The 27,976-nt window shown below is 42.9% G+C and overlaps 1 protein-coding gene across 5 annotated transcripts in view; it reads right to left on the bottom strand.

Annotated features, from left to right (window-relative positions):
• Window positions 1-1,292: 1,292 nt before the first annotated feature.
• The window catches only part of TCAF1 (TRPM8 channel associated factor 1), a 53,406-nt gene continuing 26,722 nt past the window's right edge, over window positions 1,293-27,976 (bottom strand). For 3 of the 5 annotated variants that reach the window (XM_006929456.3, XM_011280675.3, XM_023250676.2), the window contains exons 3-9: window positions 9,815-10,809; window positions 9,455-9,552; window positions 7,961-8,174; window positions 7,463-7,702; window positions 5,842-6,179; window positions 4,206-4,456; window positions 1,293-1,634 (exon numbers count right to left, since the gene is read on the bottom strand). In XM_006929456.3, coding sequence (XP_006929518.1) covers window positions 1,625-1,634; window positions 4,206-4,456; window positions 5,842-6,179; window positions 7,463-7,702; window positions 7,961-8,174; window positions 9,455-9,552; window positions 9,815-10,809 — 2,146 coding nt within the window. In that variant the 3' untranslated portion in view covers window positions 1,293-1,624. Of the gene's footprint in view, window positions 1,635-4,161; window positions 4,457-5,841; window positions 6,180-7,462; window positions 7,703-7,960; window positions 8,175-9,454; window positions 9,553-9,814; window positions 10,810-27,976 lie in introns of all 5 variants that reach the window. The other 2 variants (XM_023250677.2, XM_045052898.1) reach the window with 2 other exon arrangements.

A 27,976-nucleotide genomic window follows, 5' to 3' on the forward strand; every position in this document is an offset into this window, starting at 1 on the left:
AACAGAATGTATATTCTTCCCAAAGAGCCTGAGACTGTGTGCTCTCATCTGAAATGGGTCTGCTAGAGTGAGGCATCCTGCTGGGACAGCTGTCACTCTAGAGTGACACATCTTGCTGGACTGTCACTCTAGAGTGAGACATCCTGCTGGACAACTGTCACTCTAGAGTGAGACATCCTAGGTGAGGTCCATTGTTTCCTGGATTCCATTTCTTCTTCTTTCCTGGTCTTCTTCCTCATTTTCTTGGAGAACTTCCTCAAGGTACTTTCTTAGTAAGGGTGCAAAGTAGGTAGACTTTCTGAAAACTTGCCTGTCAGAAAATGTCTTTATTTTGACGTCACTCTTGACAGTTTGGCTTGCTAGGTTATCCGGGATCCAAATATTTTCCATAAGGGAAGAAACTGCTCCATTGGCTTCCAGCACTCAGTGTTGCTGATGAAAAATCTGCTGCCAGTCTATTTCTCATCCCTTTTTAGTTGAGCTAATTATGATGACTTTATTTTCTCTTTGGGCACTTGTAATACCTTCCCTCTTTCCTTAATATTCCAAAATTTCACAAGATCGTGTGTAGATATAGGTGATATCAGGGTCCCTCCATCTGGAGACTTAGTTCTTTCTGTTCTTCAATTTTTAAAAAATTTCTTCACCTAGATTTTGTATGTTCTCTTTTCCAAAAAGTCCTAATGCTTAGATATTGATTGACTAGATCACTTTCCTTCATTTTTTTCTACTGTTTCTTTTTGTTGTGTATCTAGGGAGTTGCCCTCAACTTTATTTTCCAGCCTGTCTACTGAATATTTTGGGTAGTTTTATTTCACTTTCAAAGGGCTCTTTTTATTCAGTTTTTCTTTCCTTTGTAGCCTTCTGTTTTCATGTTCACTTTGTTCACCATGTTCACTTTGTTTCCTCTAGAGTTGGTTGTATTTTTCAAGTCTCCCAATTCTAACTGGTTATTTTTCTTACATGCTTCTCCCCTGGTCCTCCCCTTCCACCTCCTAATGCCCAAACTACTGGGCTGACCGTTTGCATTTAAGAATCAATATAACTGTTAACTTCTATAGGAATTGGCGTGGGTATCCTCTGCCATTGTATGGCTGGGTCTGTTTCTCTAGTTAAGCCTCTTCTGGAACTAGAAGCACTTGGGCATTTGCAGAGGGATTTTGACAGAGAATTAGCTGATAGGCTGGGGGGGGGGGTCACTTATTTCCAAAAAAGAGAAATCTTATTCTGGGGCACCAACTTCTACCTCTCCTCAGGCAGCTTAATCAACTTCTGTACAAACAACAACAACAACAAGAACAACAGATTTGTAATGGGTACCAATCGCAATACTGCCTGTGTTCTGCACAATGGTTGGGGTAGGATAGGACGGGGTTCCGATTTACAACGGGTATAAGGTATAACTCTATAGACTCTTCAGGTGCTCATGTTTCTTTGGGATTAGGTTGTTCAGATCAGCTTCTATTCTGTCTGAAAGACACCTTCACTCTTTCATTCATTATCATGCTTCATCCACCTTCTCTCTTCCAGAAATGTGTTGAGATCTTCTTCAGTTATAATCAAATCTGTTCCGTTTTCTTTGCTGAGATGTGTCAGTTCTCTTTTGCATTTCTTGACTTCAATTTCAGTGGGGCCTGGGGAGGGAGGGGAAGTAAACTTATATGCTTAGTTCATCATCTTAAATTCAAAGTCCCACTGGAAGCTTTTAGACACAAGAGTGACATGAATAACTTTATATATTTAAGAGGTCCCCGGGGCCGCAATGCTAAAAATGAACTAAAGAGGGCCAGAATGCATACAAATATTATTCTAGAGGACTAAGAATCTGATTTCCTCACTGAGAACATGCAATGTCTGAGACTTCTGGGAGTCAGGCACTTTACCAAAATAACCCATCATTCAAAACCCAGTAAGCTACTAGAATGCGTTCATGGTGCCCTAGAGATAATGCGTGAAACCTGAATAAACTGAACCTGAAAGACCCACACTGTCTTTGGAAAACACTTTAGGAGCCTACCGTAGATTCTTCCTTTGAACTGGCATTTGGGGTAAACAAAGGGACTTTCTGTTCTGATAAAATTGGATGGGGGGTGAGCACAAGCAGCCAAAAAGCTGGCAAGAAGGACATAAAGGTCCTTCTGTTTGCTGGCTGGTTTCATTTACTCACTGATTTGCTTATTCAAAGCACTTTCGTTACTAACACCCATTCGGTAATCAGAGGGCCCTGGTTCGAATCCCAGGTCTACCACCTGTTAGCAATGTAGCCTCAGGCACTTTACTTGATCTCCATAAAATTCAGCTCACTTATTCCTGAAATGGGAGCGATACATTTCCACTTCATCAGATTATTGTGACGATTAAATTAATCTATATTAAAAACAAAAAACAAGTATGTTATTTGGCACACACTCAGAAACCCTCTAATTGGCAGGATTTTTTCAAATGCTGAATGAACGTCCAACATCTACGTTTAAAGCATCTAGAGGAAGACATTCATGAAATAGAGGAAAATAATTCTAGGACTGAGAAATGACATAATAAAGGAATCCACAGAAGAATACTCTGTGGGTCCAATCTTGTTGCCTATGCCTCCACCCAGTTCCTAACAAAGAGAATAAAATAGTGTATTAAAACAACTAAATGAATAGAAGTGATCTAAAGGAAACTGGCTGGGTGTACAAATTAATCCCAGAGCCTCAACTCTAGTTAAAATTACACAGAAAATGGGAGGTTGTGAATAAGATCAGAAGAAAACTTAAGAAAGTCTTTGCATTGTAATTAAATGAAATTTGGGTCAGTCATATCCAGTTAGCTGGTTCTGAAGTAAAGATTTCTCTGTGTGTGTGGACTTCATCTGCCAAACTGGTAAGGAACTCTGGGCAGCGATAGGAATCTGTGCCACTCTGGAAATATAGACACCATCACTAAGCCGGGTGCCCATTGTTTGCTAGACAAACACCCTCATGGATTTGTTCCAGTTTTTCAAGTGACTTCCACTCTTGATCTAATCAAGGAAGGGCTTTTACCTGAAAGGTGGAACTGAATGGAGACCAAACCCCAAGTAGCTATTAAAACCCCACTGTGGATTTAGAGCCTGTGGATCCTGTAGATGCTAAAGCAAGATTCCACAGTGCTTTCAGAGGCTGGTGTATAAAGTGTAGGATGGGATGGGATAGATCACACTGCCATCTGTAAATACCATCTAAAAGGGCGGTCTCACTCTACAATGATACCGAATTCATTAGACAGTAACAACAGAAGCTGACACTTTCTCAGTACCTGCCAACTGCCTGGTACTGTCCCAATTCCTTTTAGAGGTGCTGAAATTTAATCCTCACAATAATTCTATGAAATAGATCCCATTTTATAAGCAGTTTGCCCAGAGTCACGTGACTAACAGGTGGAAGAACCAGGCTTTGGATGCAAGGAGTCTGCTGTGAGAGATGATGGTCTTAACCTCCAGGCTGTGGCGAGAAAAGAGGACGTACTAAGCTCACTACTCCGTGGGCCAGCAGAACGCGGAGCAGTCTCTGAGACGTGCAAGTACTGTATTCGCAGGCCTCTTCAGAGCTATTTGTCTGAGTTTTCATGACCACCCCGTGAGGCAGGGATTTTTGTCCTCACCTCACACTCATAGAGCTACAGTGACTTTCCCAAGAGCTAACCCCAGCTATGGGCTCTTTCTGGTACACTAGATTGCGTCTCACGCTCTTGGAAAACGACCTAAGACACAGAATATCAAGGAACTGTCTGGTTATCCTGGTAAATTTGTGCTGCAGTAGATTCTAGGGTCAGGTTTTTGGAGCAGCTGGTCAAAACATACAAGACCAGAGAGTCCTCAGGATGTCAGAATGAGGACCACCCCCTAAGGGCCATGGCCCCCAATGGTGAGCCAAGGGCTGGCATGAAGGCAGGTGTCAAAGCTCTCAGAACCAGGCCAGTATAGGGCCAGGAGGGAATCTGACAGCTGAGAGCCGAGGAACGAGACTCGCAAACAGAAGGCCTTGCTCCTGAGAAATTAGGATTCCCCTTTTTGCTGTGTTCTTAACCCACTTTCTAGGGATGGAGCCAGGCAGTCAGGTACAGGGGCAGGGAGCTGAGAGGGCAAGGCTAGGACCCTAAGAGACAGAGGTCGAGGACTGAATCCCCATCTCTGCCTACCTCCCCAAACCTCTCTACCTGCCACCTCGCTGGGCACTCCTTACATCTGTGTGAGGAGGTATAATTTCATAATATTTTCCTTCCATTCAGGCAGATAGGCCAGGCTGGTAGCCACTTCCTTCTGGATAGGCCAGGCCCAGGCCTCAAAGAACGGAGCCAGATTCTTCTGCACTTGGTGGGAGAACATCTTCACCCACAGGTTCATTTTGTCAACATTGTCTGTGGGCAAGTTGGTCTGGTTCCTGTACTCCGTGAAGAGACGGATGAACGGCTCCCACCCAAAGGCCTCCTGTAGCTGGGAAGAGGAAGCAGCAGCAAGATGAGACATTTAATCCACAGAAAGAAGGCCCAGCAGACACTACAGTAAATTCATGTATTTAACCTCTGAAACACGAGTTTCATCTCTGTCACTGACCCTGTCTCCCGTTGTGGCTGCTGGCCTCATGGGCCATCCTGATCTTATCTTTGGAAGGGCCTCTGAGCTAGCACAGTGCTCAGCACCGAGCAGACACTCAAAAAATGATGGCTGTGGTAATAACTGTAAAGGTTATTATCAGTATTTACCACCAGTATCGTTATTCATGTAGCTCACTAGATCGTGAAAGCGACCACAGGATATCACACAAGGATTCAAAACAGGCTGACGTGAAAAAAATCCTTGTATCTTCAACAGTTGCAAAGTTAAACCCCAATAGTTGGGGAACCTCCACCCTTACCCTGACATTAGCCTGCATCGGCCACAGGCCTATGTCAATCTGCAAGGCTAGGAACATGGCCTTTAGGGAAAAGAAGGTGAGTCCTATAGACACAGAAGATTATGTACAGTCTAGGTGGCTAGAATTAAGTTACATAAGACATAGTTTTAGGAAAAGGCAGCTGTCCCGAGGCCACTGGCAACAGCCCACGTGAGGCTGGGTTATGGTGCTTTACAGTTGGGACGGACATTAGCCATTCTCTGGAACAGCGTCAGCTGGATTTCACACGTGAGCACCTTTTGTCCCTGGGGTGAAAGCGGCCCAATGACAAGGTTAAGGTCTGCAGGCACTTTCACTGTTGTTCTCAGGGCAGCGGATTCGAACAGAGCAAGAACCAGAATAGAGTGTGCCTGGCTGGAGACTGAGTTCCAGAATCCCAGGTGGTGCGACGCTGCCCCAGCGACCGCAGGGAGGGAACTGGCGTGTTGAACAGTAGTTCAAAGGCAGGGGCAACCTCGTGTCCAGGCCAGTGAGGAATCTGGGACTGCCTAAGAGGGAGAAACTGAGGCAGGGAGAAGATCCGCCTCCTGTAAGGAAACAACAGATCCCATCCCATATCTTGTGTGTGGGGGGCAGGGCGGGGGGGGTGTTTGGTTTTAGAGGGCTATTCTGTGGCACGGCTTGGCTTCAGTCTCAGGTATGTCTGGGTTTAAAGCCAGAGATGATAACTGTATTTAAGTACTCTTTTCGCCTCTACCAAGTTTAAGCTTTCGTGGTACTTTCTATCCACTCTACTGAACCTCCTCAGAATCATGGTGTGAGGGTGGGGCTGAGGCAGTCATGTCCACTGGGAGGCTTCATCAGATAGCACTGTCACACTTGGGCTCCATCAGGTCTCCTGGGTCACTAGAACGTCACCTAACAAGGTTGCGCTGCCGGTCCCCTGAGTGGGAGGTTCCCATCCCCCTCCACGGCTGCCCAGTACCTGGAGATATGTTTCCAGGGCGGTCCACGCATTCCAGTTTTTCACATTGGGACCCTTGCCCAGGTAGATTCGGACCCTCTTCTCCCGAACCGGAGGCCACAGAGCAATATTGGCGCGGCCTCGAGGGATGCCCAGGACTGTCTCGTGCACATAAACACACCACAGGTTGCAGGTGGCCTCCGTGGTGTGCGGGGGGAACTCCCACTCCTGCCGTTGCTGGTTACGGCCGAGCTCGTGGACGGGGCCCCACAGCCCCTTGGTTCTGATGAGCTTCTCATTGATGAGCTCCTGCACAGACTCCAGATGGCACATGATGGGGTACCCTGCGTGCATCCAGCCTGGGCCGCAGGAGGGAGGAAGAGGGGTTAGGATGCTCCCCACGCATCTGTACCAGGACTCCCCAAAACCATAATGCTCAGAAGGACGTTCCACACAAGACCCACCTGGGCTTCCCCCCTCCTCTCATGGTGGATGGGTGCCCCCACCCCACTCCCACCCGAGAGGGTGTGGCTGCAGGACTGATGCACGTTACAGACAGCCCTTTGTGTTCCTCTTCAATTTCTATTTTTGTGAGAGTGTCCTGTCCATGTGAACCTGTCTCATTATACCCTTCTCTCAAAACTGAAAAACTCCTGACGGTGGTTTCCCCTTCTCAATATTTAGATGTGGAGTTGCCCACATTGACACTACTTTATAGGGATCATCTCTGGAGGGGCAAGAAAACTGGGGTCCAGAGAAATTTCCATCGTTCTTTAATGTCCACACCCCCCCTGGTTTTCTAGGCTTCTTGACCCCCTGGCACAGATCTCTTCATTCAGTGTCTTCTCAAAGTTGTTCAGTTCCTTCTCCCAACAACTGTGACCTAGGTCCAGACCCTCTGCCACTTTTACTTTCTCCTTGACATCCCCTGCTGGGGCTGCTGTGAAAGCCTGGCACTATTCTCTGAATGGTTCCTGCTGTTGAAGACCTCTCTTGACATGCTGACTTCGACTGTTACATACTTTTATGTTTTACTTTATTTTTATTTTTGAGAGAGGAAGAGAGAGTGGGAGAGTGGGAGTGGGGCAGAGAGAGAGAGAGAGAGAGAGAGAGAGAGAGAGAGAATCCCAAGTGGGCTCCGGGCTGAGAGTGAAAAGCCTCATGGGGGCTCGAACTCACGAACTGTGAGATCATGACCTGAGCTGAAGTCTGACGCTTAACCAACGGAGCCACCCAAGCGCCTGTCAACTGTTACATATTTTAATGTGCTGCTCATATAGTTCTGTAGCCTGCTTTTCTTGTGTCACATAATCCCATCATATTTCTTTCTGCCATCAAAATATCACTTTAAATATCTTCCTCAATGACTACTGAAGGTACACACCATATATCACTTAACCATTCCATACTTTTGGACATTTAGGTAGTTTCCCATTTTTTGTTGGGGGATATGGCTGTGTCTATTTTTCTTAGATCCATTTTCTCCCTTTTCATTTAGATGGCAAGACTTACATCTTATATGTCTTGCTAGAAAAACATTTTTAACCTGCTGGCCGCCCACTGGATGGCTGTTGGAAAAAAAAAAAAAGGAGAGGCCCCGAGGGGAGCGCGCACAGAGGGCTGGTTCGCCCAGGGCACCCACCAACTGAGATCTGCACGTCGGCGACGATCCTCTGGGGCAGACGCAAAGGGAAGGGCTCGGCCCCCAGCCGCGCCACAGCCTGCATCACCTCATCCCAGAGGCGAAGCAATGGCTCAGGGTTCTCCAGGGTACGGAGATTGGCGGTTGGCACGGTCAGGATGATGTTGTCCGTAGCCAGCTCTCCCCAGGGACCTGGATTCTCCTGGATACGCCTCTTCCACTCCTCCTGCGAGGTCTCCCCTAGGAAGAGAGGCCATGGGGCTTGAAACTCACTTTCCCAAATCCCTTAATGTGAAAAGATACAACCTGAGCCCAGGCGGAGAACAGCAAGGTCATGAACAACCACATCCCCTCTCTCTCCTTCTGTGAAGTCCCTCCCCATGAATGTGGTTTGGTCCTTCTCTCCTTCCCTCTACCAACCCATGTGTCTCTCTTCCTACACCGAATAGCCCCAGACGACCCATTCCTGCAGGCGTGCACCCCACGGCTTCCACTCACCTAGCTTGTAGTACGGGGCATGCACAGCCCCCTTCACAGTGATGGGCACGGAGCCCAGTTTGCTGCTCTGAGGCACGATGATGTAGAGGAGGCCGCCCCAGAGGCAGGTGATAGACTTTGTGGGCTTGTCCAAGCAGCACCGGTTGATCACGAGTGGGCCTCGGAACAGCTTGCTGGCTCTGGTCAGGTCATCCGTGTGACAGCCAATCTGTATCTGGAGCAGAAGATCCCCCCCGCCCAGAGTCACTTCGGGGAGTGTGCAGGTGGAAAGGGAAGGCTCCCAGGAGGTGGGGACAGTCAGGATCACTGGGCCATGACCCCACGCAAGCCCAGTTTTTCCACCATTTGTGAACCATGTGTGCCAAACCCATGCAATTCCATCATTCCTCAGGGCCGCGTGGACTGAACCACGTGTAATGTCCTCCCAGGGATGCTGAAGTGAGGGGCACTGGGTGGAACCCACATGCTAATGCTGAGGAGGGCCGACTCCCGGGCCCCTGGGTGTCTCTGAAACCCACAGGATACTGGGTTGCCTATTTCACTGTGGCCATTCTGGCACTGGTAATAGGGCAGAGGGGATCTTGTGGACTCCTGCGTTTTGTTGACTAGAGAGGAGGCCCGGTGAAGGGCAGGGTGACCGGCTGATGGCCTGGAGGATGGACTCGGTTCCTCCTGTTCTCCAGGGCCCCCCTCCTGGGCCAGTGGAGCAGTCCCTGTACTTCGCAGAGTCCTGGGATGGTTCTCCCAGGCTGATGCTGGAGAGTTCCAGGAGAGGTACAGGCACAGAACAGACCCTACCTGTCACAACTCTCAAGGGGGCTGAGCAGGATGGCTACTTAATTTGTGATATGTGTGTGTGACAGCGACAGAGCTGAAGGTGGAACAGGGAAGCAGGAACAGTCTTCGGTGTCACAGGGAAGAGGCAGAAAGACCTTGGGCTCCAGTGGGAGGTTAGATGGGCATGGAAAGGGAACTGAGGTTGACTGAACATTGCTGCATGCCGGGGTCCCTCCCTCCATGTGGTGCCTTATTTTATTTTACTTTAATGGAAGCATTTTATTTTTTAAATTATTATTATTTTTAAGTAGGCTCTGTGCCCAACGTGGGGCTTGAACTCACGACTCTGAGATTGAGAGTCGCTTGCGTACCGAGTGAGCCAGCCAGGCACTCCTGTTTGCTGCCCTTCTTATTCCCCACTTGCAGGACATGAGTGAAAGGCACAGAACTTGAGAGCTAGCAGTTGGTGAGCTTTGAGTCCTGGGCTCTGCAATGCATCAGATCTACTGATCGACCCAAGTATAGTTGACACACAGTGTCACATTAGTTCCAGGTGTGCTAGATCGATGTTTTCAATCCACCTGCCCCCCTCAGTTGTCTTACCCTTAAAATGGGGTAAGTCCTTGCCTCACATGGCCAGTAGGGTTTTTAACTGGCAACCCGGACAGCAAGGACCTCTGGCTTCTGCGTCACACGGGAGATGGGGCCCGGCCTTACCTTCAGATCAGCAGAGGCAGCAGCTTCAGGCAGCGAGACCTCTATGATCTGCCTTCCAGGAATGTAGAGCCCGGTGCTCATCCAGCAGTATCTGGTGCCTGCCGACGCACAGAAGGGCAGACTTTATCCCTCCTCCGTGACGCCATCTCCGTCCAGCACATCCACAGCCCCTTCGGGAGCTCCGCCCGCCTCCCTCCCTTCATGCCGCCCTGATTCAGGTGCTTAAATGTCACTTAAATCCCCAACCCCCATCTCCTGGAAAGTGCACGGCCAAGGGTGGCGATGGCCTTCTGAGGCCATCAGGCCCCATCCCCACGGCCCCCCATGCTGAGTCTCCTTCTCCCTGCCCCCATTCCTTACCTGGATTGTTGCAGTTGACGTCAACGGTGATAGGAGATTCCGAGGGGCGCAGATAGGGGCTGCTGTACATGTCTTCGATTTCTGGCACTAACAGAGAGAGGTCGCTTCCCGAGTGGGCCAGACCAGTGGCCAGGGAGAGCATAGCACCCCTGCAGCAATCATTGATAACGGGGTTCTCTCGCGTTGCTACCGGGAGCCGATAGCGACTCAGCAGTTTCCTCAGGAGCCGGTGCACAGACATATAGGCAGGGATCTCCTCTGCGGGGATCTGGAGGAAAGCAGCCCCGTCCGGCCCCAGCTTTGCCAGCCAGCCCTTCTCCACATTCCCTCTCTTCCGGCCCATTATGACCTGGAACTCGGCCAGAGTGGAGCGGAAGTGATAGGTCCTGATCCCTGCTTTAGGAGTACGGAAGGGCCCCGGATTGAGGCTCTGGCTTGTGATGCTGATGCCAAAGGGGTTGAGGAGGAGGTTTCCTGGGAACCGCGCCAAAGGGGACACTCCAGGGTTCTTGAAGGCCCACCACCAGGCTTGGGCTCCAACGAACAGTCCCCCGCCCTCTGCTACGAACTCCTGCAGCTCTTTGACCCCCACATCGCTCACGGGTTCAAAGCAATAGACACTCGCGTCGCTGGTCAGATGGGGCTCGATGCTGGTGTCTATGCCCCCCACTGCGAGCAGGCCGCTCAGTGTCCTCAGTTCTGTCTGCACCACGATCTTGCCTCTGCGGCCCCCGTCCAGCCAGCGCACAGCATTGAGCAGAAAGGGGCCCAGTTTGCCAACGGTGAATAATACCTTGTGGCCGGTCACGACCACCCGGCCCCGGCCGTAGCGGGCAGCCGCTATGACACAGCCATGGTAGGAGTCTAACCCCAGGGGAAAGGCCAGAGCCCCGTGCACCAGCAGCTGGGATGGGAAGCAGTCTGAGTTGCTGATGTCCAGCTCTGAAATCCCGTGCAGGAGCTCGTCTCTGTCCTCGGAGAGGTCATCCTCACAGCTGCAAAGACACACAAGTGTTCTCCATTCAAGGAGCAGCCACAGAAAGCCCCGGGGACAGCACCCAGCATACAGCAGGCAGCAGCTTTCCTAATATGACCACTTTTGTCTCTCACAGGGCAGCTGGGAGAACAAGGTGGGCACATCTGACCTCCCTGGGTACGGAGGCTGGTCAGAGGGAAGACGGGGACGTTGATTCTGGTCTACTCATTCTTGGAAGACACACTCTCCAAAGCAGGGGCGCCTGGGTGGCTCTGTCGGTTAAGGGCCCTACTCTTGATTTCAGCTCCGGTCGTGATCTCCCGGTTGATGGGATCAAGCCCCATGTTGGGCTCTGCACTAAGAGCTCAGAGCTTGCTTGGGATTCTCTCTCTGACCTCTCTCTCTCTGCACTTCCCCCCCCCCCCCCCGCCACTTGCAAGTGTGTGCTGTCTCTCTCTCTCTCTCTCTCTCTCAAAATAAATAAATAAACAGGGGTTCCTGGGTGGCTCAATCAGTTAAGTGTCCAACTTCGGCTCAGGTCACCATCTCGCAGTCAGTGAGTTCGAGTCCCGCATCAGGCTCTGTGCTGCCAGCTCAGAGCCTGGGGCTTGCTTCAGGTTCTGTGTCTCCCTCTCTCTCTGCTCCTCCCACACTCATGCTCTGTCTCTCTCTGTCTCTCAAAGATGAATAAATGTTAAAAAAAATTAAAAATAAATAAACATTAAAAAAACACAACACAAATTTATTTAAAAAAAAAAAAACAAATTCTCCAAAGGAAATCTCAAAGGAAGGCTTGCTGTGTTTACCTAATATTATATCTTAAATATTCCAGATTTAAGTGTTTATTTCAGCCTTTTGCACATTATATAAATAACTGAATGGTGAATCATGTTTTCATTCTCATAAAGAACCGTATTTATAAGTTCTGTGCAGCCAATTTTCTGCAAATAAAGTCAATGGAGAGCTGAGTTGGTGGCACCAGTATTATCTCAAAAGGTGGGGCAGGGGAGCTGAGTGGCTTCAACTCTAGTGAGACCCTCCTGGTAACTTGAACCTAAAAGGATTGACTGCTGACACCCAGCACTCCACCCACTCATTGCCGGCTCCTGGAGTGACATCCACACTATAAGGTCTTTCTCAGCACCATCTGTACCCGTCTCTGGGTAACGGACCCCTATCACCTCAGGACACCTGTAACCCCAAAATAGGAGATGCAGCCCTGGCCACCTAGTGGGATCCTCAGGGGGTAAGAGGTGGAGTGACCTCCGTAAGTTCGAGATCCCAGAACTGGCTGTGCCACTTTTGTAAAGATGTGGTAACTGCAGAAGGCAGCTGCCAGGATACGATGGAAAACAGGAGCCAGGCGGACACCAGAGCTGAGTTGTGTCCTCTGGATGGGAGAACTCCAGTTAACCGACGGGGAGACTGCGGTGCTCTCAGTGGGTACGAGCCTCTCCTGGAGACAAGGTATCACCCTAGTGACTCTCCAGCTCCTTCAGGTAGTAACCTCCGAAGTTATTCAGCTCGCTGTTCCTGCTCTGATTCTCAGTTTACCCAACCACCTTGTGATTATAATCTTGCTTCTGATTCTGACGATCACCTGCCCCAACAGGCCAGGCCACGCAGAATGTTCTAGTTTTGTGACATGTCTATTTCTCAAGCAATATCTTGGACAGTCTGTCTTTAATTTGGTGATTCTAAAATTAAAAATATTAATTTAAAAGAATTTTTATGACTTTATACCTGCATATAAAATTAAATGCAAAATGTGTTTAAATTCTTATAAGAAGCAGTTCTGTGTATAAATTTCACACAGTTGTTTTACAGGTGAAATCAGTGAAGAGGTAGGTCACTGTGTTTTATTTATTTTATTTTTTTTTAAGTTTATTTATTTATTTTGAGAAAGACAAAAACTACACAAGTAGGGGAGGGGCAGAGAGAGAGGGAGACAGAGAATCCCAAGCAGGCTCCACTGCCAGCACAGAGCCCGACGCGGGACTTGAACCCAAGAAACTGTGAGATCGTGACCTGAGCCAAACCCAAGAGTCAGACGCCTAACTGACTGAGCCACCCAGGCACCCCTGTGTTTTAGATAAATACACTGGCATCAAGGTTTATACACTATTATGACAAGGGGGGTGATACTGAATGTGCAAACTTGAGGTCCAGACACTGAGTCGCTAGAACCTCATCTAGACGATGACCCTGGGTGAGGTCCTGCTCATGCTAAGCTGGGGGGCACCCTCAGAGTGTCTTTGATGTCTAATAGCCATGACTTCTATGCAGGGGGAGAAAAATTTTTCTTTCATAAACTGAAAAAAATCTGAACTGGATTTTTACTTCTCTTTCCCATTCTCTTCTGAAATGAAACATTAAATTTTGAAATCAGAATAAATCCATGATAGCACTGGGTTTGGAGAAGGGCACAATCAATAAACTGGGCCAGTGAGAAATTTATAGAAAATGGAAATCAAATGGAATCAGACTGATCAGAAACCCTTGAAAACAGAAGAATCTGTAACTGCATCTATGTGAAAGAAAAAGACCAAGAAAACAGGAGGAGTAGGGATTATCATTTGTCCTGAGAAAATACACCTCAGTAACCAGTAATGACCAATCTAGAATTTCAGTGCCACTTAACATTTAAATAAACAAGAATCACTGAATATGTGATGAAAAGTAACACCGTGAAAGAGAAGCACGAAACTAACCAGAGAAAACCAACACTCTAGTAACAGTGATAAATGAAGAAGAAAGTCCTACATAAATATTGTAGATTATTGGAGTTTTGAGATGACATACTTTGTCTCAAAAAAAAAAAAAAAAAAAAAAAAAAAAAAAGAACAGGCTGCTATAAGAAGTTACTCATTAGAGTATAATTAAAAGTATAATTGCCAGAGAATCTCAATTTTAATACATGGCAGAAAGTAAATCTTGATGGGGATGAACACTATGAATAAGTCAACAGGGAAACTGAGTCAAGTGATTGTTCCAGAGGGCAGTGCTGAAGGGCACGAAGCTAAACAGTAGCAGAAAAAAGAGAATGAAGGACAAAGGAGAAGATCTAGCAAGCGGGAGTTAAGAAAGCAAAGAAAGAGAAAAAAAGTAGCAAGAAACCTACAATTACATGCAATTTCCTTGCACTGAAAAACCGATTTCAGTTCTCAGAAAGACAGGACTACCCGAATGCAAAGCAGGGTAAATGAGAAGTGCAGGATCTAGCTGGTTACTGACAAGCTAATGAACTTCAAACATGAAGAAAAAGCCTTGAAGGCCGCCAGAAAGAAAACAAAGCCAAAGAGAACAAATTACCTACAAAGAAGTGAAACAAGTTCCCTGAAAACAAAGTATTTGAGGGCAGTGAAGGCACTCTGTATGGCACACACAGCCGCCTAAAACTCTTCGTTGGCACGTGGAAATACTGATACCAAATCAAGGGTTTAGAAAATGTACCACTCATGAAAGTTTTCCCCAAAATGTACCTAAGGTTACCCTGTAGGTCTAGAAAAACAAGTACAACAGACAAACAGATTGGCTTCACGAAACAGTGGCGGGCACGAATACCAGTGTAATTTATAAGTAATGCTGAGAAAGGTCTTCTGATACTTGCTGCAGTTGCTAAGAAAGAATCCCGAATTAGCAGGACCATGACGTTAAACTAAACTGAGGCAAAACCAAACTGGAACCAAGGTGCTGCTGTTTTGGGAGGTAGAGGGTGAGCATGCAAAAGTGCGAGAAAGAGACAAATGGCGTTCTTAATTTGGAGATGTAGATTATAAAAACTAGTTAATTCGCAACTCAGATCTAAAAATATAAAGCTTACTAAAACAATAAGGGCAACACAGTAAATATGGCTATTAGTGTATAATAAAGGTGGCATCTTGTATTACTGGGAAAAGATACTTTCATAAATACAATTTCAAATAACCTATATTATAAATTATATTATAATAACTTACTATAGTAAATATTTATGTAACAATATATAATGCATAATATTATATAATATATAGTTATATAATAAAATGTAAATAATAAATATATTATCATATTATAAATTATAAATATAATTTCATAAATGTTGGGATGACTGGATAGGCATTTGGGAAAAGATAAAATGGATACCCTCTCTGTCACACAACACACAAGACAAGATTCCAAATGCATCCGAGCGGTAAATTTTAAAAGGGAAACCACCCAAGTACTGGAAGAAACCAAGAGTGAAATCTCATAATCTAGGTGTGAGGAAAGGCTTCCTAACTATGACCCCAAATCAAATGTGCTAAGAGAAAAGATTGATAAAATTAGCTACATATGCATTTTTGAATGGCAGAAATACTAAGTACGTTCAAAAAACAAACATGCTGTAATCACAGATAAAAGATGAATATTTCTTTTTTTTTTAATTTTAAATTTTCTTTTTTCAACGTTTATTTTTATTTTTGGGACAGAGAGAGACAGAGCATGAACGGGGGAGGGGCAGAGAGAGAGGGAGACACAGAATCGGAAACAGGCTCCAGGCTCTGAGCCATCAGCCCAGAGCCTGACGCAGGGCTCGAACTCACGGACTGTGAGATCGTGACCTGGCTGAAGTCGGACGCTTAACCGACTGCGCCACCCAGGCGCCCCAAAAGATGAATATTTCTAATCTGTAAAGAACTCTTAAAATGAGAACATGAAAAACATATCTGAAAATGGGCAAAACACGTAAAAGGACAGTTTGCAACCAAAAAAACCTAAATGACTCTTAACACACACTGATTTACTTCTAGAAAAAAGAATGAAGGGGCGCCTGGGTGGCTCAGTCAGTTAAGTGTCCGACTCTTAGATTTGGCTCAAATCATGACCTCATGGTCCCTGGGTTCAAGCCCCTCTTCGGGCTCTGTGCTGACAGTGCAGAGCCTACTTGGGATTCTCTCTCTCTTTCCATCTCTCTGCCCCTCCCCTGCTCATGCTCTCTCTCCCTCTCTCTAAAAATAAATAAACTTAAAACAGAAAAAAGAATACAAGTTACAACTATATTGGAATACCATTTCCCAGCTATCAGGCTAACAAAGCTTCAGAAGTCTGATAACTATTCTGTTAGAATTGTGTGGGGGAAACAGGCATCCTCTCTCCACTGCTGGTGAGAATGCTAAGTGGTACAACCCAACATGGAGATGAACTTGGCAATTTCTAACAAAAGTATACATACATTTATCCTTGGACCTAGCAATTTTATCTCTAGAAAGTTAGCCAAAAGGCACAATTTCAATAAAATGAAAACACTTAAAACAAAGTTATCCATTGCAACTTTATGATAGCAAAAACATGAAAGCAACACGAATGCCTGTACATTAAAGGTTGGTTGAATCAACTATGGTATACTCATAGAGACAAACAGAACGCCACTATGGAAAAAAAAATAAGGGAGATTTCTAAATATTGTCAAAGCATAATTATCAAGATATATTAACTGAAAAAAGCAGGGTGTAAAAGAGTATTCATAGCATGCTTCCTTTAATTTGTGAAATACTGGGCACAATATGTATCCACACACACACTGTTGTAAAAAGAAACAGGAAGGAATAATCAAGAAACTAATGAAATTGGTTATCATACAGGGGTGAGAACAGATTACAAACAGAGGGAAAGAGAATGAGAAGGTTTTTTCTTTTTTTTCAGGCTTTAACATGCCAATTAAAAAAACTACGCTTTACTTATTTTTTTTAAGTAGGCTCCATGCTCAATATGGGCTTGAACTTATGACCCTGACATCAAGAGCCTCAAGCGGTACTGACTGAGCCAGCCAAAGGCCCCTAAGAGTACTTTTAGGCTCACAGCACTATTGAGGGGAGAGCACACAGAAGTCCCATATACCACCCCCCCCCAACACACACACACACACACACACACACACACACACACACACACATGCATAGCCTCCTGTTACCAACATCCCCATCAGGGTAGTACATCTGTTACACTCAAACCTACATTAGCACATTATTATCACCCAAAGCCCATGGTTCTCATTAGGGTTCACTCTTGTTGTACATCCTGTGGGTTTGGACAAAGGTATAATGACATGTATCCCTATTTATGGTATCATCAAGTATTTTCACTGCCCCCCAAAAACTCTGTGTCCTGCGTATTCATCCTCTCATCTTGCCCCTGGCATCCACAGATCTTTTTACTGTCTCCAGAGTTTTGCCTTTTCCAGATGTCATCCAGTCGCAATCATACATTAATCATGCATTTAAATTTCCTCCATGTCTGTTCATGGCTTATTAGCTCATTTATTTTTAGCACTGAATAATACCCCACTTCTGAATGTACCACAATTTACTTACTCATTCACCCCCTGAAGAACATCTTGGTTGCTTCTACGTTTGGCAATTATGAACACAGCTGCTACTAATATCCACATGCATGTTTTTGTGTGGATATAACTCCTTTGGGTAAACAGCAAGGAGTGTGATTGCAAGATCATATGGTAAGAGTAGTTTAGTCTGTAAGAAACTGTGAAACTGTCTTTGAAGGTGGCTGTACCATGTTGCATTCCCATCAGCAGTGAACGAGAGTTCCCGTTGCTCCACATCCTCATCAGCATTTGGTGGTGTCAATGTCTTGGATTTTCAGTGTAGTGACAGCTCATTGTTTTACTTTGCATTTCCCCGATGACATGTGATATGAAGTATCTTTATAGGATTATCTTACATCTGTACATCTTATTGTGAGGTGTCTATTAAGGTCATTGGACCATTTTATTATATTGTTTTCTTATTGTTATTTTAAGAGTTCATTATATATTTTGGATGATAATGCTTTATATGATGTGCCTTTTGCAGATATATGTTCCCAGTCTGTGGCCTGTCTTCTCATTCTCTTGACATTGACTTTTGCAGAGAAGAAGTTTTCAATTTTAATGAAGCCCAGCCTACTCATGATCACGTTCATGTTTCCTTGGTATTATAGCTAAAAAGTCATAGCCATAGTCAAGATCATCTAGGATTATTTCCTATGTTATCTACTAGGAGTTTTACAGTTCTGTGTTTTACCTTCAGGTCTGTGATCTATTTTGAGTTATTTTATGAAAGCTATAAGGTCTGTGCCTGGGTTTCATTTTTTTGCCTGTGGATGTCCAGTTCCAGCATCATTTTTGAAGACTTTCTTTGCTCCATTGTATGGCCTTTGTTCCTCTATCAAAGATCAGATGACCAGATTTATGTGGGTCTCTTTCTGGGCTCTCTATTCCATTCAGTTTGTCTGTTCTTTCACGAATACCACACTCTTTTCTCTTTTGATTACTGTGAGTCTCAAGTATAGTGAGTCCCACTTTGTTCTCCTTTGATATTGTGTTGAATATGCCAACTTTGAAAAAATCAACCTCGCAGACATGTGTTAAAATCCATCCATTTAAAGTGTGCATATTGATGAGATTTTGTTACATTTATACACTGGTATAATCACAATAAAAATACATAACATTTCCATCACCACATAAAGCTATCTTTTGCCCTATTTTGGTCACTTCAGTCCCCGGGCAACCACTGACATGCTGGCTTTCAGTGTAGATTAGGTCTGCCTTTTCTGAAACTTCATATAAATGGAATCACAAAGTAGATACTCTTGCATTTGGCTTCTTCCACTTAGAGTACATTTCTGAGAGCCACCTATATTATTAAGCCTATCAGTAATCTATCCCCCCCTTTTTTTTAACTGCTGAGTAGTATGTCCCTGGGTGGATATGTCACATTTTGTTTATCTGTTCATCTGTTGATGAACATTTGGGTAGCTTCCAGTTGGGGGCTTGCTGCCATGAAAAATGATGTGCAGAATTTTTGTGTGGACGTGTTTTCTGTTCTTCTGGATAAATACTTAGGAATGAGATGTCTGAGTGGTATGGGAAGAGTAGGTTTAAGTTGATAAGAAATTGCCAAACTGTTTTCCAACTGTACATTCCCAACAGTAATGTATGAGAGCTCCAGTCACTCCACATTATTACCAACACTTCTTGTCAGTCTTTTTAGGAGCAGTTCTAGTGGGGTGTATGGTATCTAATTGTGACATTAATTTGCATTTCTCTGATCACTAACAATATTGAGAATCTTTTCATGGGCTTACTGGCCTTTCATAGCTTATCTTCCATGAAGTATGTTGAAATATTTTGTCCTTTTATTTTTTTTATTGGATCATTTGTCTTCTTATTGAGATGTAAGAGTTCTCTATGTATCCTGAATGCAAATCCATTGTCAGATACAAATACAGCAAATAATTTTTCTAGTCTATAGCCTGCCTTTTTGTTTTCTTTCTCTCTTTCTTTTCCTTCCTTCCTTTCTTTCTTTTTCTTTCTTTCTTTCTTTCTTTCTTTCTTTCTTTCTTTCTTTCTTTCTTTCTTTCTTTCTTCTTTCTTTCTTTTATCTTTCCTTTTTGTTTTCTTAATATTATCCACTGAACTTCAGAAGTTATTAAAATTTTATGAAGCTGAATTTATCAATCATTTCCTCTTATGGCTCATGTACTTTTTGTGTCCTATCTAGTCCATCTTTGCCTAACCCACGGTCACAGATACTCTCCTGTGCATTCATTTAGAAGTTTTTGACATAAAAAAGGAAAAAGAAAAAAGAAGGAAGGATGAAAAGAAGAAAGAGAAAGAAAGAAAGAAAGAAAGAAAGAAAGAAAGAAAGAAAGAGAAAGAAAAAAGAAAGGAAAGGAAAGGAAAGGAAAGGGAAAGAAAGGAAGGAAGGAAGGAAGGAAGGAAGGAAGGAAAGAAAGAAAGAAAGAAAGAAAGAAAGAAAGAAAGAAAGAAAGAAAGAAAGAAAGAAAGAAAGAAAGAAAGAAAGAAAGAAAAAGAAAAAGAAAAGATGGTTTTGAATCTCAGCCTCGGCTTTTAGGGCCAGATCTTTTTAGTTATTTGTTTTGTATGGAGCAGGATAAGTGTCAGGATTCACCTTTTCTCCATAAGGGTATCCATTTACTCCAGAACCATATGTTGAAAAGATTGAGCATGGATCTGTGAGCCTATTTCTGAACCACGTGTAGTCATTTCACTGATCTGTATGGCTGTCCTTATGCCAGCGCCACAGTATCTTGATTACTTTAGCTTTCTAGGAAGTCTTGAACTTAGGTTATATTAGTTCCTTTCATTTGCATTAATTTTAGAGTCCATTTGAACTTTGGTTGGGATTGCATTGAATCTTTATGTCATTTGGGGGAAAACTGACATCTTAAAATTACTGAGTTCTGATTCATCAATCTGGTGTATTTCTCTATTTCTTTAGGCTTTACTTAATTTCAGTGATGTTTTATAGTTTCAGGATATAGGTCTCATAACATTTCGTTAACTTTATTCATTAGTATTTCATGATTTGGGGTCCTATCTTTATTGGATTATTTTTAATTTCAATTGTCAATTTTTGGCTGCTAGTATATAAGAATGTAATTGATTTTTATTGACCTTGTATCTTGCAACCTTACTAACTTCAATTATTATAGTGCTTTTTTTATAGTTTTAAAGAGTGTTTTTTTACATAGATCTCATGTTTTCTGCTAATAAACATAGGTTTACTTCTTAATTTTTCATCTCTGTGCCTTCTTTTACCGGCCTTACTGAACTGGCTATGATCGTTAGTGCAGTGTTGAATAAAAGCAGTGACAGCAGATATCCTTCCTTGCCTTGTTTTCAATTTTAGGATATTTCCCTATGAAGCACATTCTTAGCTATAGCTTTTTCAAAGATGATTCTCACAATATTGAAGAAGTTCCTTTTTATTTCTAGTTGGCTAAAATATTATCATGATTTGGCACTGAATTTTGTCAAATGCTTTTGTGTGTGTGTGTGTGTGTGTGTGTGTGTGTGTGTGTGTGCACACGTGTACTGAATTATATGGTTTTCTTATTCATTCTGTTCATATGGTGAATTACTGGGGTGCTCGGATGGCTCAGTCGGTTACGTGTCCAACTTCCGCTCAGGTCATGATCTCACGGTTCGTGGGTTCAAGGCCCACATCCAGCTCCGTGCTGACAGCTCAGCCTGCTTCGGATTCTGTGTCTCTCTCTTTCTCTCTCTGCCCTTCCCCTGCTCATGCTTGGTCTCTCTCTGTTTCAAAAGTAAGTAAACATTAAAAAAAAAGTATGATAAATTACTTCCATGGTAGAGTGTTAAACCAGCCATGCATTCCCAGGATAAGCCATACTTGGTCACGATGTAGTATCCTTTTTATATATTACTTTTATTCTTTTTACAATATTTTATTAAGAATTTTTGCATCTGCATGAGGGACGTTGTTCTGTAGTTTTCTTGTGATGTCTTTCTCCGGTTTTGGTATCAGAGAAATACTAGTGTAATAAATTAAGTTGCAAAAAGTTTCCTCCTCTTCTACTTTCTTGAAGAGTTTATGTAGGGTTAGTATCTTTTGTTCTTTGAATGTTTGGTCAAATTCATCAGTGAAGCTATCTCCTTATTGGTTTTTTTTTGCATTGTTGTTTATTTTAAATAAAATTTTTATTTTAAAATAAAAAACCATAAAAGTTGCAAATAGTACCAAGTTCCAATATACCCTTCACTCAGTTTTCCAAGTGTTAACATGTTACACAGTTATGGTATGTTTGCCAAAACTAGTAAGTTAAAATTAGTAAAATGCTCTTAACTCCAGACTTTACACAAATTTCACCTTTTCCCACTGATATTTTCTAGGATCCAATCCAGGATACCAGATTGCATTTAGTATTGGGATGTTTTAAATTAGAATTCAACTCCTTTAACGTATATTTTCTGTTTCTTCTTGTGTCAATTCTAGCAGTTTGTCTCTCTGTGGAAAGCTGTCAAATGCATTGGCATACAGTTGTAATATTCCCTTATATCTTATATATATTAATCATCTGTATTCCATTCCTGGAATTTATCATTTGTATTCCTCTCTTGTTTTTGTGATCAATGTATCTCGAGATTTATCACTTCATTGATTTTTTCCAACTAACCAACTTCTGTTTTTACTGATTTTCCCTATTGTTTTTCTACTTCCTGTTTCATTGATTTCTGCTCTCATCTTTATTATCTTCTTATTCCTTCCACATATTTTGGGTCAAGTTTTTCTCTTTTCTTTTCTTTTCTTTTCTTTTCTTTTCTTTTCTTTTCTTTTCGCTTCTTGATGTGGAAATTCAGGCCACTGAATTTAAGCCTTTCATTTTTTCTAATAAAAGCATTTAAAAGTATACCTTTCTTTCTCTGCACTACTTTAACTACATTACACACATTTTGGCATGTTGTGTTTTCATTTTTATTCAGTTCAAAACATTTCCTAATTTCCTTGGCAATTTCTTTTTTGATTTGTAGGGTATTTATGTATTTTTTAACCTACAAATATTTAGATATTCCAGATATGTTTATCCCATTGATTTCTAGTGCAGTACCACTGTGATCAGAACATACTATGTATAGGGGCACCTGGTGGCTGTTAAGAGTCCGACACTTGATTTCAGCTCAGGACATGATCTCATGGAGGTTAATCAAGCCCTACATTTGTTAGGCTCCGCACCTGGCACAGAGCCTGCTTAAGGTTGTCTCTCTCTGCCCCTCCCCAACTCGTGCATGCTCTCTCTCTCTCTCTCTCTCTCAAAATAAATAAGTAAACTTAAAAAAAATAAATAAGTGTACCTTGCTGTTACAACCATGTCAGTACTTAATACATTCAAAAAATAAAATTAAATAAGCAAATATAGGCAAAAACCCACATTAAATAAAAGTAGGACCAGATGAAAACAAACAATCCAAGTACCTTCTGAACACAGTACTTGGACATTCTATGCTCAGTGAAGTATATTCTGAGGATAAAAATAAATACAAAGAAATCTTTAAAACTTACTATTTATGCTCTTGGCTATACTGTGGGAATAGTAATCATGAAATTATTTTGTGCGCACTGTAGGACTGAGCTAATGAGTAAATACTGAAGTTGTGGAAACCAGTATTCGCATTATGGGAGATGGAAGATACAAACAGGGAATCTTCCCTGTGGTTTTGGATTAAAACTGGGGGTATCAGTACGAACTTATGATTATGAGATCAATATTTCCTGGCTGTCTTCTGAGGAGCCCAGGAATGAGGACAGTCCAACAGCAGTGAGTACACCGTGATGACCATAGTTTCTAAATACCATTCACCACCAAAAGGAACTAAGAACTCTTGAATAAATGGCTGAATCTGGTTTTGGGCTAGAAAAGGACATGAACCTGCAACGTCTTGTTGTACCAGACACTGAGTAAATACAAGAAAACTGATGGGGCGTGTCAAATGATTTAGGAGTCAGCTTAATAGGGCTTTGCACTTGCCAAATTTGAGACAGTATGACCTTCCAAAAACACGCACTATAAATGATTTATATTTGATTTTTTTTTAAAAGGGTCCATGTGTGGGGCGCCTAGGTGGCTTAGTCGGTTAAGCATCTGACTCCTGGTCTCCGCCGAGGTCATGATCTCATGGTTCATGAGTTCCAGCCCCACATCCGGCTCTGCACTGTCAGCACAGAGCCTACGTGGGGTTCTCTCTCTCCCTCTCTCTGCCCCCCACCCCCTGCTCGCACTCTCTCTCTCTCTCTCTCTCAAAATAAATAAACTTAAAAAAAAAATAAAAGGGTCCATGAGTACAGAGTGATACTCAAGCAAAAATTTAAAACCACCACAAAATCAACAACAAATGTTGTGGGGGTGGGGAGGGATCCCAACCAATTCTGGCAGAAATCTACAAGTAAACCTACACTCAGCTAGAAGGTCAGGTTGCTACAGGTGCTCAGAAGAGAGACATCCATGTCAGAATGGGAGAGGGTGGGAGAGGTTTTCTGGAAGAGGTGATGTTTGACATGAATCTTTAAGAAAGGGGCAGGAAGTACCCGTGTTCAGTAGAAGTAATCACTTTGGTAAATATTGACCCGGGCACAGATCATCAACTAGTGCTAAAACCACTGGGTGGAAGGTTGCTGGTGAACAGGACATTAATACTCTCAAATTGTCACACCATAGGTTAAACTGGTTAAAAGGGGGGAAAGGCACTATTATACTAGGAACATCTGGCAAACTCCAATTTAACTAAATAGCCAATTCTGTCATCACCAGTAACAATAAAACTGATGTCATATGCCTCCCAATTTGATACCTTGTAACGAGCCCAATGTCACCTATGTAGTATTCTTGCCAAAAAATGTTTGGACTGAGTATAATCATGAGAAAATAATTAGACAAATCCAAACTGAGGGGCATTCCACAAAATGGCTGGGCTAGATGCTTCAAAAACACCAGTGTCCTGAAAGATAAGAAAAGCTGGCAAATGTTTTGGTTGGATCCTATATTAAAAAAAAAAATCTAAAAAAGATGTTGTTGGGGGTAATTGCAGACATTTGAACATGGACATTAAATAATAGTGTTGTATCAATGGCACCATTTTTTTTTTAGATCATTGTATTATGGTTATACTGGAAAATGCCCTTGTCTCTAGGAGATATATATTGAAGTATTTAGATGTGATGTGTTACTCCGTCTATAGGTTTCTCTCGAATGGTTAGGCAAAGTAATCTGTTTCTGTGTGTTTATACAGTATATGTGACAAAATCTAGTCACTGACGTATCTAGGTGAAGGGTATGGTTATCATTACATTATTCTTGCAATGTTCCCATAAGTGTGAAAACTTTTTACATAAAGATGTGGGAAAAAATTAAGGATAGCTACAAGAAGAATAGAAAAATACTGTGTAATTTCCAAATAGTGAGAAGAGAAAAAGAAACTCAACCAATGGAGCAAAAGGCTGTAAAGGAAAATTTTAAAAGAAGCAATGAGAAAGTATAGCAAAATATTGAGCAAGATTATAGTATCTAGAACATCAATTTTTTGATTATATAAATGGATTATTTACCTTGTAACCTGCAGAGGCACTATGATTAGGTTAAAAAATCAGATTTACACTAAGAGACAAACCTTTTAGAAAAAAACATAGAGTAACAAAACAAAAAGAGAAGCAAAACAAAAAAAAAATAGGAATAGTAACTACATACTAGACAAAATAGAATTCAAGGTGAAAAACACCAGTTGCTAGAAAGGGTATGTTCTGACAAAATGTGCACACCATGAAAAAAACTCAGGAGTTTTCAGGATACCAAAATATAGCTTTAAAACATGGGAAATAAAAGCCAAGTTCAGTTTTAAAATCTCAGTGGGAGTTTGGAACAGTTGTCTTAGAGATCTCTTTTAGATCAAGTATGCAAAAATTAAGTAATTTATGGAGAATATGAATAATCCAGTTTCTCTAAGGGATAAATTTAGACATATGTACGTAAGAGAGAATACTTACAAAATGCTCTCAAAAAACGATATTGTTACTGATATTTTGCTAGGTCAGAAAAAGTAATGCTATTTAAAATATGTGATAACAGTAGTGTGGTTATATTTAAAGATCAGTCCTTGTCTTTTAGAGATACACTATTTTATGGACAGAATGATGCAGTGTCAGAGACTTGCTCAAAACAAACTGGAAGAGGGAGGAAAGGGGTAGGAAGGTGGTGAGTGGAGACAGATAGCTGGTAGTTGAGAATTGCACTGGCTGGGTGACGGATCCGTGTTTGTTCACTGCTCTTATTTCTATTTCTATGAATATATACGTTTGAAGATTTCCAAAATAAGAAATTTCTAAAAGGAAACTGCCAAGCACTTAAAATGAATAAGTGTATATCCAGCCTGTGTGGGTTTCAGTGAAAGGATATTCATTATATCTTTATTTACAGAAGAATTAGAAAGTAACTTTACTGTGTGCTAACAGGCATATAGTTAAATGACTTATGGAACAATCCAACGCAAAACGCTATACAGCCATTCTGAAGGATGATGCACATTATCAGAAAGATGCACATGGAAAATGTTCAAGATAATTAAGTGGAAAACCAAGTTGCAGGTTTCTCTGTCTCTGTCTCTGTCTCTCTGTTCCCCCAGCTCTTCCACACAGTCCTCCCACACAAATGGGGGAAAAGTCAGAAAAGATAGAGTCCAAACTCTGGAGGAACAAATCAGCAGGGGCAGAGGGACAGGCAGAGATGAAGATCTTTCCCTTTTTACTTTGCCTACTTCTGGATTATTTCTGTTATTTTCCAGCAAGCATGTATTTTGAAACTGGAAGAAAATGTTCATAAAAAGGGAAAGCAGGGGTGCGTGGGTGGGTCAGTCGGTTGAGCGGCCGACTTCGGCTCAGGTCATGATCTCGCTGTCTGTGAGTTTGAGCCCCGCGTTGGGCTCTGTGCTGACAGCTCAGAGCCTGGAGCCTGTTTCAGATTCTGTGTCTCCCTCTCTCTCTCTCTGACCCTCCCCCGTTCATGCTCTGTCTCTCTCTGTCTCAAAAATAAATAAACGTTAAAAAAAAAAGGGAAAGCAATCTAAATTGTGATTTAGCAATTCCTCTTTTTTTTTATTTAAAAATTTTTAAAATGTTTATTTAGTTTTGAGAGAGAGACAGAGTATGAGTGGGGGAGGGACAGAGAGAGGGAGACACAGAATGCGAAGCAGGCTCCAGGCTCTGAGCTGTCAGCACAGAGCCCGACGTGGGGCTCAAACTCACGGACCGTGAGATCATGACCTGAGCAGAAGTCAGAAGCTCAACCAACTGAGCCCCCAGGAGCCCCTAGCAATTACTCTTCTAACGTGGCCTGTCTTTCCACTTGGATTCACTCTCTGAAATGTCTTGTTTATTTTTTGAGAGCCAGTTTATGCCATTTTAGCCTACATAACTAAGCATGCCGTGAGGACAGAGTAGGAGTTAGGTGAGGATATTTACCCCCACCATGCCCCGCCATGATCCTGACATAAAATTCTATAGTTAGCATTCTGAATATTCCTAACATGTAACAAGCAATGACCTCCGATTTGTGGATCCTTGTTATAAGCTTATTAATTAATATCTGCGTAAGGTTCGTCAATTCAGGTTTCACAGGGCCAAGGAATTTGGAGCACGCAGACATTGGAGAGCACGACCGTTGGTATAACATTCTTTTCTATGCATCTCTGATGACTGAATATATATTGGGATCACCGTAGACAGAAAACCAGTCTCAATGGAGTAATAGCTAAAAGGAGGACAAGGATGTTCTACTCCAGCACTTTCCAGGGAAGTGGGAAGAGGGAAGAAGAGGTGAAACTGCATGCCAAGCATGTCTTGCTGCATATACTGGCAGGAAGATCACAGGTTTCCAGGTTCCCGTGAAACTCAGTATCACAGCCCTCTTCCTAACACAGTTATTTGTTTTTTGTAAATTCTTCCAGGTCTTGTTACTGAAGGTTTCTGTGTTTTTAATTACTAGATCTTTGGAAATCATTGTCTTGACATACAAAATACTGCCTGGGATATAGAATATATTCAGTAAATTGCTGGCTATATAAATGTATGAACGAACAACATTCCTTAAAAGAACTCTGTAATAGAAGCCTGAGATTTTGGTAAAAGTGAGATAAGGGACTTCTTATCTAAAAGAGGGACCAGGGGCGCCTGGGTGGCACAGTCGGTTAAGCGTCCGACTTCAGCCAGGTCACGATCTCGCGGTCCGTGAATTCGAGCCCCGCGTCAGGCTCTGGGCTGATGGCTCGGAGCCTGGAGCCTGTTTCCGATTCTGTGTCTCCCTCTCTCTCTGCCCCTCCCCTGTTCATGCTCTGTCTCTCTCTGTCCCAAAAATAAAATAAACGTTGAAAAAAAAATTTAAAAGAGGGACCAAACTATTCTGGTTTGTCTCCCTAACCTCCTCCTCTCCTAAACCTCCCTAGGTTGATCATCTAATGATGCGTTTAATTTACATCATATCTCTTATTGGTGGAGCCAATTCGGTCCCTAGTACCTGTTTTATTAAATGTATAAAGAGGATAAAATATGGCAATTGATCATGATGATGCAGCTTCAGTTTGGTAGAGGAAGTAGGTGGAAACACGAGTAAAAATGCCAATATTTGCGGTGCCTGGGTAGCTCAGTCGGTTAAGCGTCCAACTCTTGATCTCAGCGCAGGTCACGGTCTCAAGGTTGGTGGGATGGAGCCTCGGTGTCAGGCTCTGTGCTGACCACCTGGAGCCTGCTTGGGATTCTCTCTCTCCCTCTCTCTCTGCCCCTCTCCTCTTGCATGTGAACATATGCACATTCTCTCTCTCTCTCTCTCTCTCTCTCTCTCTCTCTCTCTCTCTCTCAAAA

Source organism: Felis catus, chromosome A2 (assembly GCF_018350175.1).
Source record: "Felis catus isolate Fca126 chromosome A2, F.catus_Fca126_mat1.0, whole genome shotgun sequence".
NCBI lineage: Eukaryota > Metazoa > Chordata > Mammalia > Carnivora > Felidae > Felis > Felis catus.